The sequence below is a fragment of the Osmia bicornis genome, chromosome 1, assembly GCF_907164935.1.
Source record: "Osmia bicornis bicornis chromosome 1, iOsmBic2.1, whole genome shotgun sequence".
NCBI lineage: Eukaryota > Metazoa > Arthropoda > Insecta > Hymenoptera > Megachilidae > Osmia > Osmia bicornis.
In genome coordinates, this window is record NC_060216.1 from 6979036 (window position 1) to 6994504 (window position 15469).

At 40.4% G+C, this 15469-nt stretch overlaps 1 protein-coding gene across 1 annotated transcript in view; it reads left to right on the plus strand.

Moving 5' to 3' along the window:
* LOC114882313 (lachesin-like) overlaps nucleotides 1-15469 on the plus strand; it is a 135959-nt gene that overhangs the window by 116106 nt on the left and 4384 nt on the right. Inside the window, exons 8-10 of the mRNA XM_029199208.2 lie at nucleotides 7188-7244; nucleotides 7678-7764; nucleotides 13526-13624. Of these exons, the coding sequence (XP_029055041.1) occupies nucleotides 7188-7244; nucleotides 7678-7764; nucleotides 13526-13624 (243 nt within the window). The remainder of the gene's footprint in view (nucleotides 1-7187; nucleotides 7245-7677; nucleotides 7765-13525; nucleotides 13625-15469) is intronic.

The window sequence follows — 15469 nt, forward strand, 5'->3', positions numbered from 1 at the left end:
TATCAGAATGCTATAAAAATAATAGAACGTGGTTCTTTATCAAAAAGTAATATTTTTTCAAACGTAAAATGATTTAAAAAATGAACGTAACAGTGTTTAAAAGTTGACCATTGGGGTTTAAACGAAACAAGTTTCTTCAGCGATCGATGCAATTACTCAACTTTCTCAAACGTAATTAATTTTCTTATCCCAGACTCGTTTCTTCCATTGTGTTTAAAATCTCCGGATCAAGAGATCCATAATTATTCTTTGCTTCGCGGAATCAATTGTTTTTCAAATTAACACCCTGTAGCTTTTAAAAGTTCAATCAATTGAATCTTCTTAAGAAATCATTTTTATCTGCTTAATACTTTAACTGCGGGTGTGGTTTATAAACCACATACTAAAATTATAGCCAGAGGCGGGTGTGGTATATAAACAACATGTTATTTTTTGCTAATATCAAATAGCGACTGTGGTTTATGTACTACTAAAATAAAAATAAAATAAATACAATAAAAAATATGTTTTAAAATAGAATATCACTTCAGTAATACAATTTAAAATTAGAGCGATCAGCTGTGCTAAAAGTACCCGCAGTTAAAAGGTTAATTAAGGAACTTCAGAATTTTCTTTGGCAATTGTTGCTAGTATAACAACCACCAAGTTTCTCTTTCACATTCGAAGTTTTCGTGGATCTTTCCTGGAGAAGCAAGTTCGAAACGAGAATTTTCCCTGGAAGAGGAATCTCGGATGCACAGGTGAAAGTTACAGCGAGAGAAAGTTGTAATTCATGAAATCCTATGAGAAATTTGTCAGAAACTCTGCGACGATAATTCGTAATTGCCGAAAGCTTGCATGGAATATTCCATAATTTGAAGAAATTTTTATTCGATCGAAGAACAGCTGGCTATTATGAAATCGTCCCGAATAACCTTCTACCTTCGAGGTAATTACTATCCAATCTGGCAAGTATGCAGGGGTTGGAAAGAGTTGCTTGAACTTTGGCAAGTTCTTGAATATCGTGGGACACGCGAAGATAATTCACGGGAAAGTCGGGAAAGAGATAACTTCACTTCTGTTACGTGCGACATGGTTTCGTTTAATTTATCGGAGGAAGAAAGAGGCGAATGACCTGAGGCTACTGCTGTTATTAATCAAAAATTGTATTATATAAACTTTTATCAAAATATATGGAAAAGCTTTCGTATGAAGTTCGATCTTTTTCTGGTGGTTAATCGAATTTCATCAAACGTATGCAAACAGCGTGACAAAACGTGTTTAACGTTTGATCGATCAATACGGTGTTGTAATAAAAGCGACGGGAACACGAGAAAATTCAGGTCGCCCGATGGTATATGGAGGTCAAAGGTGAGACGTGTAGCAAACTAGGTGGCAGAGCCATCAAGAAAGATCGATGGTAGATTAAGGTGAAGAATTAACCAGTCGATATGGAAATTGACAAGTTATTTCCAGCCACGTGAACGTATTAATACGTGTCGAGCAAGAGGTTACTTCTACAACAGAGGGGAAAACGAATGGCTTGGGAAGTGGAGGAATCATGCTGAAACTTTCGATCCGCTGGCGATCCGCTGCCCATCCGCTGGCGATCCACTACCCATCCGCTCGTCATCCACTTCTTATCCACTGACATTTTCACGAAGGGAGACGACTAAAATTCGTTTCCGTAAACGTGTCATCTTAGACAAACGACGCGTCCAAGGATATTTAGCCGATTCTCCGTCAGAGTGTCAGAAATCGCGGCGGAATGACGAGAATACGGGGAGAACGGGGCGGAAACGATGACGTATCAAAGTCAGAGGTGAGACGACGAGGGCATTCCCATAAGGGAGAGCCGGTGACGGGCCGTAAGATTGATTGGAGTCACGGGATGGAAAATTAACGGTCTAGTCTGGCCTGGTCCAGGGTTGGGCGAAAGGTGTACGAAAGCTTCGTCGTCGTCGTCGTCGTCGTCGTCGTCGTCGTCGTCGTCGAGGGGGACGTGACAGCGGCCGCATACTAATTCCACGTCTCTAGAACCAAGTCTCCTCTGGTTGCAACTATTTTAACCTTCCTTAACCATCTATCTTAAAGCTCTGCTGCTGGACGATGGACTTTGATGGAGAAATGGGTGTGTTATCGATAATGGGCAAATCTTTTCCATTATCTTCGCCTATTACTAATGTTATATTTTCATCCTAAGATAGAGTTGAGTTAGGTAGAATTTTAGTGGGTATTGTCATAATTATATTGTCCGAGACCTACGTAACCTGTGTAAATGCACTTTTCCCCTGGTAATATAAATGGTTAGGTTAAATTAGGTTAGCATATACACGCTGTTCAGCCATATTACAACACACCACACACTTCCAATCTTATTTTGATCGAACAAGCGATCAAACGTTATCTCCATTATTAATTATAAATAATTCGATATCCTTAATAATTTAAGCTTCAACGTGTCTCCTCTTTACCGAATAAGCTAAACAATAGCAGAAACGTTCGAAATCAATGAAGGATGACAAACAGCCATCCTATCTATCCCCGTCACCCTCGTCATACATTATCCTGTGTCGATGCGATGGCAACGACTGCTAATAATCAGCTCGCCCAGCATCCAGCTTCCTGTCACCTTGCAAGCAGAGGCAACCGGTGACACGTTAATAGATCGATGCGCCGTGGGGGTGGCGTGAATAGGGATCTGCGTCGGTAATTATCAAAGAGAGAGAGAGAGAGAGAGAGTAGGGGGGATTGCTTCGGGTCCCTGGCAAGAGATATTCGAGTAGCCTCTGATAGAAACACAGCAGGGGAGGAATAGGACCAGCTAGCAACGGCATAGGTCTCGGGCAACAGCGTGTACACCGACGATGTATATCCTTAATTGGATCAAACGACCGACTATCTTCGGCTCGATACGTCAAGCAGAGATTCCGTTACGAGTAATTACAGATACAGAAGGTATACAGGAAAATCAGCAACGAGGCATGCCCATTATTCGCGGCCAACGAAGCTGCCAATTTCCCGGTTGTTCTATTCGTGATTCGATGATGACGTTCGGCCAAATTATTTCCTGCGGATCACGTCGACCATGCAGGTTCCTGGGTTAACGATCCTGGACCTAACCCCTCCTTTCGTGGTATTGCGGGATAGTTGCGAGTGGAAATTATGCCATTCCCGATTGAGACAAAGAGGGTGGGAAATGAGCTCGCTGACGTTCCTGTTTACCACTCCATTCGCCGTTCTGATTGATCCTGACAAATGAAATTTAATAATAAAAATAACGGGAAAATTCGATTTTCCCATCTCTGGTTCGAACGTCGGCATTGTTTATGTCACGAATACCAATTGCTTTGTCGGATAGATCGTTAAAGGTATTTAGAATGAAATGAACGTTTCCATGGATTGTTCATAGCTCTCAAATTGGCAATTTTTCGACAAACGCGTTGCCCATAGATAGACGAGAGCGAATTGAATTGTTTCTCGTGGCCGCGTTAAACGACGGTAATTGGTCTCCAAAGCGTGTCATTTGAAATTGGTTTCGTCAGTATCTCGTCAACATTCTCCGATTAATACACACGTTCTAATTGACGCTTCGTTTGGCCAGGCAAGCGTGGATACAAATGAAACTTTCAAATAAAAGAACTCGACGAATAGTGACCTCTGCTCGTTACTGATTAGAAACAAAAAACACACTGAAACAAAAATTCACGGATGAGTGACTTCTGTCAAAACAATTAGTTGAAAAAGCAACTGTTCTAACGGTATTTCCATACTTTTATTTAACCATTCGACTACCCTCGAGCTATGCATATTATACGAAACAGCACGCGTGGTGTAGATTTAACCACGACTTAAGGGGGATGCGCGGAGAGGGTTAGAGCGTTGCTCCATCTGCGATTCCGAGCGGAGAAATTGTTGCCGAAGCGAAAGCTCCGTAATCAGATTTGCACGAGGAAGGAAATTTGTTTCGGTGGTGTATGACGTAAAAGCGGAATCATCAGAGCTGAAGGACAGGCTAACTAAAACAGAGAAAAGGGGTGGATCTCATCGGCATGCTTGGATAAAAAGCAACTTCTCACACACGTATGAGGATAATACAGTTTTATGAGCTCGCTGCGGTTCCTATGATAAAGCACGGATAAAGGTGATAAATGCTTTCTTTTTTATTAGTCCACCGACGCGACGCGCTGAGGTGGCTAGGATGATACACTTCCGGATTGTGGAACGGATATTTATCGCACTTAATGAATTGTTAGGAAGTCCTTTAAGTATGTGATGAATTAATAGAGGTAGCATGGCTCATTCTACAGATTCTTTTTTTAATTGAAACTTACGTATCAAAATCGAATATGGTAATGATCAAAGGTTAGAGGGGTGCAAATACCTGAAAATTCAAGTCGAGAATTCTTTTCGGAGATTCGGCTACCCGAATATCTATCCAAGATAAACTTGACACGATTATCCCCCTTTAATAATAAGCGTAATTTATATGAAAACCGCCCAAGGATCAGACAATAAACGTTCTGAAATCTTTTCTGACGAAAGAGGATCGTACATTTTTCATCGAAAATTGGAAGCTCCCTTTTTTCGTTCTCCTCTATAATTCACTCGGCTCCTCGTTCCCCACGGCTGATTACGGTGCAATTTAATTTCCAATTTATATTCATTTAGCATGCATAAAGTAACATCCGACTTTATCACACGGTTGGCTAGTTCCGGTCCACCGTAAGGAAAACATTCGACGGTTTTGCTCGTTTTTAGGAGAATGAACAGCGCGAAAGACAGAGAGAGGGGTACTATTACAGTGAAAATGCACTAATTGAAATTAGTACACCGGGCAATATTTGAACAGCTTCCAAGTCGTAGACGAAGCAACGCGGAGAAGAAGAAATTGGATGGAGGGATGGACGGTAGAGTCGCTGATGGACCGACGAAAAAGGATGATGCTATTAGGCTAATTAAGGTGCCTTAAGATTTTAACGAGTTCAGTTACCTCGGCTCGGACGGAACTTCGAAATAGTCGCGTGTGGCGTGTAAACTTTACCGGAAGTGAATTGTCCTCTGCCTGCAGGAAATTTGACTGAGCATCCAATCCCCTTGAAAGTTTCGAAAGCATTTCGGGTGATTACCATAGCCGGTGGAAAGTATTTATCGGGGATGATGATTATTTTAATATCAGACTTAAAGCTCTGATTCTTTTCCGAGTCAGAAACATTCATTTATCACTTTTGCAAATCGTCGATGGAAGGAAGAGGCATTAGGATTCGCGCGAAAGAAACGACGAGAGTAGAAAGAGAAATAGAGTGAAGAGTTCCCATTTTGTAGGCGACTGAGTGGCAGACGAAAGAAAGAAAGGATAAAAGACGACGGAAAAGACGGACAGAGAAGTATATACAGTCGGGCAGGGACTTTTCACTTTTGATTTATCGCGCCAACTTTTATTTCTCCCGGGAGATATTAAAACCCGTTGTCCCGGCCATTTAACTTCGCCTAGCTGATTGATGATTGGACCGACTAAACGCCTTCAGTTTCTTTCGATGCATTGATTAATGCAAGAACAAGGACACCTCGCTTTATATTTCCACGAAAATTTCATGCAATTTTCTCGAGCCCTCAAATAAGGGCGTACCTTCGTTATACCTTCTTTTTAATCCGCCATTACTTCCAGCGGAGAAAATTAAAGCAATTCGTCATAAAAATGAACGCCAGATTTCGGTGTCGACGAATTAAGCTAAAATAAGAAATGTCCGAGAATAAAGTGTCGTTTCTTTTCTTCTGGAACGACTACTTGTATGTATTTCCCTTCTCGGTTGAATTTTATTCTTAAGCATACAAAATTATTGCTTTTTTTAAATATATATGTTCTAATAATATCGGACGAGAAAAATTTAAAAATACAAGATCTAATTGTATTCCTGATTTATTCTCGTCGAATACTATCAGAATACATAAGTGAAGTCAATAATTTTGTGTCCCGAAAAGTAAAGTTCAACCTCTTTCTCTCCATTTTAATTAAATGGAAAACATCGTATAAATGCTCTGAATCATCGATTTTTCATTGTACTTTATATGTCAGATAAAAATGCACATCTTGAGATATTTCATTTATTCACGAAACAATATTTAAATAATAAACTGATGCCTTTTAGAAACCAATACTCGCGACAGTTTCTGATGAAAATTAATTGAAACCGGAGAAGGAATAACTTCTGAAGAGAAGGAAGAATTAAAATAATTTCTGTTAGCATTAGGAAAATAAATACAGAAAAATTCGTGAAGGAGACGAGCAGGGAAGTAATTTAAAGCTGATTCTATGGCAAAGGCAGCAACCACGTATTTGCATTATGTCCAAGCGCGTAAACACGTCTGCCAAGAAGCATACTTTGTCATCCCATCCTATTTACTTTGGGTAGCGTAGAAATATCTCTCGGAGCAGTGGCATGCAGCTTCCACACACACGGCAATCGCTCAGACTTTCCTGACAAATAACGATGACTTTTTCGTGGCGAACCTGACACCAGTTACTCGTTTCTGTCTGGCAAAGAATTTTGAGTAATTTGCTTGAATTATTGATTACGTGTCACGTGTAACAAACTAATTTCAAACGTTCTAGTAAACTCAGTACTCAAAGGGTTAATCAAACTCGTTACAAAACAAGTTTTAGTTAGGCAGTTATTCTGATTATGTATAGAATACCGAAGGTGAATACAGTTAATTGGAAATAAATAAAATAGAATGCGTCGCAATTTAGAATCATTACAAGGATATCAAAAGTAATTACTCAACAGTACTCGGAGTGTCAAAAGAGATAGATAACGTGTAAAATAAGGAATTGAAATACCAAAGGTGACTATAATTAATTGTAAATAAGAAATAAAATATGTTTTAATCTGCACTCATCAAAACCGTTTGACTAGAAGGATATTAGGTATAATTATTCAACAATATTCAACGGGTCGAAAGGGGTAGGTGGCGTGTAAAATATGATGTTGGAGTTTGGCCGGCTTGGCCGGCGCCACGATGGCTAATACGTTTGAGAACGAAGTTAGTAACAGGTGGCGCGATCCATAACTGGTCCCTGCAGCTTCCCAATCCCCCAGCTACCCTTCCTTCTTGGCGAAAGCCGCGTCGTTGCTAACGGGCCACGCGCCTACGATACAAGGGAAGAAAGTTTAATTAAAAATAAAAACTTGTTTCTTTCGTTGCAGAGTCCACGCCGCCGAGCACCAGCCCCAGTCCGTCCACCACCGAGATGCCGAAGAAAGGTGAGCCCGTAAACCTCCGTGAATCAAGAAGAAACCCTTTCGTTTAAAAATGATATACATTTAACGTTAAAAGTTAATTTGGTAAAACGAGAAACGTTGCTTTTGATCTGTTTTCGAATAATCGCGTGAAAACGTGCTTCGCGTGACGGGAAACTGTGGAATCACGGTCGAATTTCATTCGCGCATTTACCCCCTGCACTTTCCACGGGAATCTCGAAAGCAGCTTAACATCTGTCGGTTCCATTAAGGAAAGTAATTTACTCGGTCGACCGCCAGTCGAATGGCCGCGATTTATTATTTACACGAAAAGCCTTGCGAACCGTCAACGGCCTGTTAAAAAGCAACGATGTTAGCAGAAGAACTTTTTTGGAAATTTATTTCTCCTAGAATCTCCCCCGGAAGTGACTGCTATAAAATGCCATTTTCTCCACAGATTGGGAGCTGATGGCCGAAATGAATAACTCCGTTTACGGGAACCCGAGCTCGCTCACGATTCACAACGAGAAAGGCATGAAATCAGGTGAGTTTAATGCTGTATTTCGTTTTCACAGAAATAAAAATTAATTAAAATACCTTTGAGATGAAAGTACATAGCGGGGACTACATTAATATTTGGGCACTTCCAGATTTTATTTGCGCTCCTTTTTCAATTGTTCGCGAAATTCTCAAGAAAAGAAAAATGTGACAAAGGAAAAGTAGAATTAGTAGATCAGCAGCATGGAAATTTCGTTCAAGACTTTGCAAAGAGCAAATGCGAATGACAAAAACGTTCTTTCTGTAAAAGTCTACCAGTGAAACGTATTCTCTTCAATCTTGATCTTTTTTCGAAGAACGCATCGATCACTCAGACATATCTCGTGGGAAAGTCGGGAAAAGTAGAAAGGGGTGTAGCCAGGCGGAAATGCAACAAAAATGTAATAACGTGATAAAGTTGGCTGCGAAATAAGGAGAAATCTAGCTTATAGCGTATTCGAGCCGAATTGTTCTTCCGAATTATTTAAAAATTAACGCCACGAATTGAATTCGAACTAATTACCCATCTAGGAAGTGTTACGTACCTTAACTGAATTAATTATCGTACAATTTGCATATTTCGTTTATTCATTTCAACATCTCGTGAACGAGAATTTCAAGCCGTTTACCTATCATTCTATTAACTGGAATCTACAGAATCGTTGTGAAAAGTATTTCATCAACCAGCAGAAAATTAAAAATCTCCTTTCAATTCAAAATTTCAGACTTCTGATTACATGAATCATTTAGAACCGAAGGGATGAAAATGACACTTTTAAAAATTTGTTAATTAACAACAGAAACGATTAGTTAATATTACAAATAAAAAGAAAAAATTCCACTTGCGTCCCTATAATAATGCAAATCAATGACAACAATTAGCAGAACTTAAAAAGAAAGAAAGCTAAATTGCTTCTAAAACGATCAAGAGGGGTGCGAAACAAAGGCGTTCAAAAGCCATAAGAATCGTCTAAAGAGCAAACTTCTGAAGAAAAAAGAAACAAGAACAATGGAGGACAAAGTACAAGTGAATGTTCGTATACCTACGTGTAAAATCTAAAAGGCTAAAGTGGGGGCGGCGATGGTTCGCGACGAAAGGATCGAGGGGCGGAGGGTGGGCTCCCAGTAACATCAATATTTCATGTATGCTAACACGCCAGAACTAATAATGCTCCAGCAAGGAAGACCCAAGAATAATATCAGCCACCGGCGTACTCCGTGTTCTCCTCTTCCACCCCCATACTTCTATCCTTCCTCTCTCTTCTTCATCGAGGCGAGTCCTTTCTTTTCTCCAAGAAAAAAGAAGGAAGAAAGTAAAAATTACCCTTACACCCTCTCTAGTGATCGCTGTTTAATTAAAAGCGTGTCGTGTGAGTCAACTTTGACCCGGGGAAATATTACCCGCAACTCAATTGAACGACAAGAAAGGGGAAAAAAGAAAGATTGAGAAGAGCAAACAAAGAGCAGAAGAGAGGAGGGTAGCAAACATTAATGCCACCCCGCAGACCGCAGATGTTGCGCCAATTACAAGCCTTACCCCCGTCCCTCTCGTTGCCCGGCGTCTTCGTCGCTCTTTAACCCGGCAACTTCGAGCAAGCCCCTTTCCACAGACCCAGAAAAGGAGAAACAAGGCGTGTTCCGACTTACGAGCCTGATGTCGGATACCTTCCTCCCTGCAGCTCTTTGTCTTCTCGACGACAACGACCGCGGAACTATACGGAGCTTAGGTACAACCCCCGGGGCTGTAGGAACGGACGATGAAGGGATGAAAGGGGTTGCCTTCCTTCAACGAGACACGAATTTTCGAAAAGGCTCTCGCACTTTGTTAGATTAAATTTAAGGACGAAAGGACTCCCATAGGGAAGCTTCGAAAACCATCAAAGCTTTCCTGAAGATTCGCGACAAACAATCATGCATCATTCAGATGACAGTAACGTAAAATAAATCAACCGTGGACGATTTATTAAAACTGCAATTTTCCTTCTGCGAACAAGAAGCAGAAAGTTTTTATGAAAGGATCGTACGGTTCCACGTTCCTATAGAAGATTTATCGGAGGTTGTTTCTCATTACGATGGCCGCGGTAAATAAGGGTGCAATTAACGATTGTTTGAAAGCCAGTCGTATCGTTCGCGCATTAATCAACAGCTCGTTGGATAGTAACAAAATTATACACCGCCGCATTAATTACCCTCTCGTAAACGTTTATCGGCGCCGATGATTGTTTAATCGAATAATTCGTCGAATGAAAGCTCAATTAACTACAGCTTTGCTACGTTCGCTATTCGTAATACGATCAGCTGATGATTATTCTTCATTTCAAATAGGAATAGATTTTAAAGCAAAATTTGTTTATTCAATAAATGGAGTCACAGAGAAATTGTAAATGACAGATGGAGTAGGGTTTCGATATCGCGACATCTTGGAGGCCACATACAGCCTTAGGTGTCCCTTAATTCCCTATGGAACCGTTGTTCTCCTGTAATTCTGCGGCAGAACGTACAGAGATTGGCTTAGTCGCATGCTTGCATACAGATGAAGCGACTACTATCCTATCGTAAGCGTACACATACGATGGGTTAGCGGGAAGCCGAGAAGGGAACGCGGTTGAAATGTCTCGAATGCATCAACGACATCAACACCGAGCTGATTAAATCTCCGGTAGGAAATGATCGTTGCGGTGCTCATTCCATCGTGCCTCCATCGGTTGCGAAAATCGACTCGAAAAGTCCGATCATCGTAAGTAATTTCAACAATTTCCTCCAAATTAATCTTTTAAATGGGAAGCTAATTTATCAAAAGCATCTTCTATCCACGCCGTCATGATATATTATGACGAATTAATTCGTCATACGCGCTGGAGAGACATTTTCCAATGACGAGTTAACTCGTCATCCCTAATTAGAAGGTTAAAACGAGTCATTTCAACCTTAGAAACTTCATTGCTACGTATATTTAAAAAGAAATCATTATTGCTAATTTAATGAATGACAACCTAGTTTCGTCGACGCTGTCCGTTATCTTCGATCGGCTGGATTTCCAGAATGGTTGATATCTAGATTGACTTAACCGCGCGTATACGCACTGTCAACATGTTCTACATACTATTGTGCACGTATGCGCGTGCTGGCAGGCTTAATATTCGCTAAATGGAACTTGGGAGGCCGGATCGAACTGGGTCAATTCTGCCACGGAGTCGATCATAATGAACGCAGCAAAATCACGTGTCCGAAATGTACGTACACCGAATCACTGCCGCAGGCATTTGTAGCGTTTGCATTCACCAACGAACAGATATTTCGTTTTGAAAGAATTAATTTTGTACTTACCGCGAGGCTGGCAGTCTACCCTAAATGATATGTTTATGTAACACTTAACGCACCCCCGACACATGAAAACGCGTCATAAATATTAGCAGACCTCTGTGTTCTAATTTGCAATCTTGGAAATTCGTTGCATTTCAAATTTGACGCGTTACCACTGACGAACGAGCTGCTTTGCAAGGCAGAATGAATGGAAATGAAAGTGTAAAGCTGTCCGCTAATGATCCTGGTAAATGTGCAGCTGCCTCGCCGTACGAATAATATCAACGGCGAGTTCTTTTTTAATCGACACTTTTACATCGAGGCTTTTCAAAAAGTTGCACCTTTCGGGTCAACAAGAGGAGTTTGATTACTCGAAAAGCTGTGTTATCGCGAATTTTGATTTTTAATCTTGGAATTGAGGCGATTATGAAATTAGATTCCTTTATCCTAACACGGTTCGTGGCAAAGGTGCGAGTGTAAAATTTCTGATGGATTAATCTGTCTTCGTAATAGCTCTTCTGACGGGGACAAAGTGATCAAATTTGCATAGAATCGTTGCAAGAAAATGCCATGTAAATTGAACCCTTTAACTGAGCTGTATTTTAGCACGGATGAGTTGCTCTCTTTTAGGATAAACCGTCGTAATTGCTTTTAATTAAAACATCGTAAGAGTGTTCGGACGTTCGAGTATCTATAGAAAGCAATGTTCGAAACTTGTCCGGGAAATCATGCTCCTCGAAACAATATCGATAAACCCTGTCAGCAGCGGGAAGCGGGACTTAATTCTGAGCTTCAGCTTTGGCGCAAGCTTCACTTGAACACGCTGCTTTGTTTTGGTGAGCTGCTGATTAGATTTCGTAAGTTGGCCCTGGCCCGAAGGTAGAAGAGCAGGAAAGGAGGATGCCGACGAGGAAACACGGTCTTGGCACAATAGCCTATTTCAGCAAGGTAATGGCCGATCATCCTGGTACACACGGCTTCGCCGCGAGTCACTTGTTCGCTGCTGTGTATAATAGGGGCCCCGGTATAGACGTTGGACTAACTAACCGATCGTATACACGTCCATCGACAACAAGGTGAGACACACCGTTGTACGGAGAAATGGATAGGCCAGACAGACGTATGCAAATTTCGAACAAACATTAGCGGTGACAGTGCATCCGACATAGTATCCCATATAACATGGAAATTTCATGACAGAAAAGTATCTCAAAATGACACTTATCCTACATCAAAATAAAGCATACAGCGTGAGAAAGGTTTCCATATGGACGCATCTTTAATATTGTTAACACAAAATGGCTAGTGGGGCTAATCATAGTAAACAATGACCAAATTGAAAAAGTGTAAATTTTAATGTAATTTTATGACAGAAAAGTATCTGAAACTGGCACCTATGATACAGCAATTTAAAGCTTAAATCTCAAAGAAGATACCTATGTAAATGCATCTTTAATATTCTTAATACAAAATGGCTAGTTGCCAGTTATATTTAACAATGATCAATTTTGTAACATCAAAATTCTGATAGCATTTACGACGTATTAATTTAAAGCTTAAACTTCGAAGAAAATGACCATATCAATATTCTTAATACACAAAGGACATTTGGCAGTCGTCGAAGAGCAAAAAATGGTTAACGAGAAAAGCAGAGATCCGTGAACGGATTCTGTTGACGTTCTCGGCGAACGAGCCTCTTCCTGAGCGAAATTCGATTCCCTCCTCGTGGCGTGATGTATGCAAATGGATCCAACGTGGTAACTACAAAATTCCTAGTCCAGCTGGCCGAGGTTACACACACGTATATCAGGATTAAACCGTGGAAAAAGCTTGCCAGAATCCCATGAACTGGAGGCATCCTCCATGTAGCTAGAGATAGTTTCATTACATGATTTGGTCCGGCAGACTGGACGGTGACAAACGTGGCAACGTGGAAGGCTCCTTGCGCGATGCACTGGATAAGGGAATTGTGTTTACTCGTAGTTTGCATACTAGTTACCGCGTTTGCCACCCACTTTACGCGTAACAGGCCCGTAAACATCTTCAGAGGAGGACCACTCGTCGTACGTCCCCTTTGTCCCGGTTTCCTTTGCACCTCCGGCCACTTCCTTTCATTCTTTAACTCAACGCTTCCCACCTCTTCCCATCCCCTATTGTCTCAGTGGCCTTTGTGCCGTTTGTCCATTCATTCTTACCCAGGAAACCAAAATGGATTTAAATCGCGACATTCGCGATGTTTATTATCACAGTATTGATTCTATGGCGTTAATGCAATACTGTTTTGCAAATTCAATGGAAACGCGTTCAAATCCGGAAACGCTTTTCCATTTGTCACATTTTCTGGGTAATCCGATTTCAACGATGGATAAAGTTTCGATTCGATTTTCAAACGTGTTACAAACATCCATCATTATCACTATAAAATTCTTGAAACGTTAAACCTGTGCTTAAATTTCTGCTTCCAGGTAATAAATTTCAATCGAACCTCAGCGAGATCGGAAAGTCCGAACAGAAATCGAGCGATCCGGATAGGAAGAGAAATTACAATTGGACTCCAGACAGCGGTGAGCTCAGCTACGTGTTACCATAAGTTAATTTTTTCCTTTTATTATTTTCTATGCTCGACTGTCATCTTTAGTTAAATTTAACACGCTAAGTGCCACAGTGAAAACGGTCATTTATTGAAGCTCTGTTTATTAAGAATATGAATATTTCAGCAGTTTTTAACCTTTCCATAAATACGTTCAAGAATTCCAGAATCATCATGAAAAGTAACAATTCAAAAGAAATTATACACTTAATTATATTGCTGTCATATATTTATTTTTAAAAAATAATTTAAAAGTAAAATAATACAATTTTTAATTAGTACATATCGTAAAATTTAGTATATAATTGAGAAATGTAAATAATAAATAAATAGTGGTGAGGAGGCACAAATCTGTGCGTATACGGGGCCTTCTCCTCACGTCATTCTCCTCGAGACCGCCTACGGAGAAGGTTAAGGTCGAGGAAGGGAAGGCCTACAACGAGGGCCTGGAACTCGTGTAAAAGGTCACAGAGAAACATACCGTGCTCGACACTGTAAGATTATCAAACAATATTGAAATTGTTATATTCTTATATCGCATAAGCTAACCGCATACTACTAGTTAGAAACCGCAGAATATTTATTTTTCAAACTTTCTATTTGCTATTTTACATCATTAATATTTTCCTATTTCTCTTGTCTTATCAATTATTTGAGTATATCTAATTTACGATGCCAGTCACCAGTGAGCACTGCGGCATTTAACGTGTTAATTAAAATAAAATAAAAAAACTCCCATCCGTCTATCCAGAAATCCTCTGAGCCTCATTAATCGGCTCGTCAGGCAGAAAAAAAATTCATAATAACTTCAGACACCGATATCGGAAGTGACAGTGGTCAGAGTTTGCTGTCAGAGTCCGGGTCCATTGAAAGGAGGCTTGAATAGGGTCGAACGTGGCAAATGAGCAACGAAGGAAACAAAACGTCCATCGAAGTTGCAGTTTATCCGGAATTCCTGCAGTGGCATTTAAATGACAGAGGCTCGAGAAGGGGTCAGGCTTAACACCTTGCAAAATTCCAACAGGCCCGCGGCGTTATCGGAATATTTCTTTCCAGGCTACCTCTTCCATCTTTGTCGGGTGTCTCTGCATAGACGCGCTTTCTTTTTTTCTCCCCAAAGAAATTTGCATAATGGGAAAGTGTGAAAATCCGTTTTCTCCGAGGGCTCGATCACGATAGTCCCGTGGAAGTAGGTAATTTCGTTGGAGGAGAGAAAGAAAAAAAAAGTGTCGCGAGCTTCCACAACTTGATAAGTACTTCAGGGTCTTTCGTGGTTTGAGGAACTTTCTCGAATCGAAGGTCGAACCGATTCCACTACGCGGAAATTTTCATGAAAATCAACGAATTTAAACGAATTAACAGGAGCTCCCAATGAAATGGTTAACGGCATGGAAAAACAGGGGCGTAAAACGAGAATGGAAAGAGAATACATACGTTGTATTGGAAATGTACAAAATCAACAACACCTCGTCGATTTCGAGCCTTTGATGGTGCTAAAAACTTTGTTCTTTGCAATGGCGCAGCCATAATTGTCCAATAGGAGGAGTTACAAAATTTTGTTTGTAAATCCCATTTTTGTTTATTCCTTATGATGTGTAAAATTTTTGAAAATATTCTGAAACCTTTTAGGAAAAAATACCTTCTTTTTGCCGCTTCATTATCAAAATAAACAGAACTTAATTTATAAAAATTAAATTAAGATCCATATATCATCGATCCATATATCAGTTTCTAATTCAAACCCAAAGTCGAATTTGCGAATCGTGCAAATTACTCTAAAAAAATTCGTTTCCGTGACGCGGCGCGATTGACGAGGAAT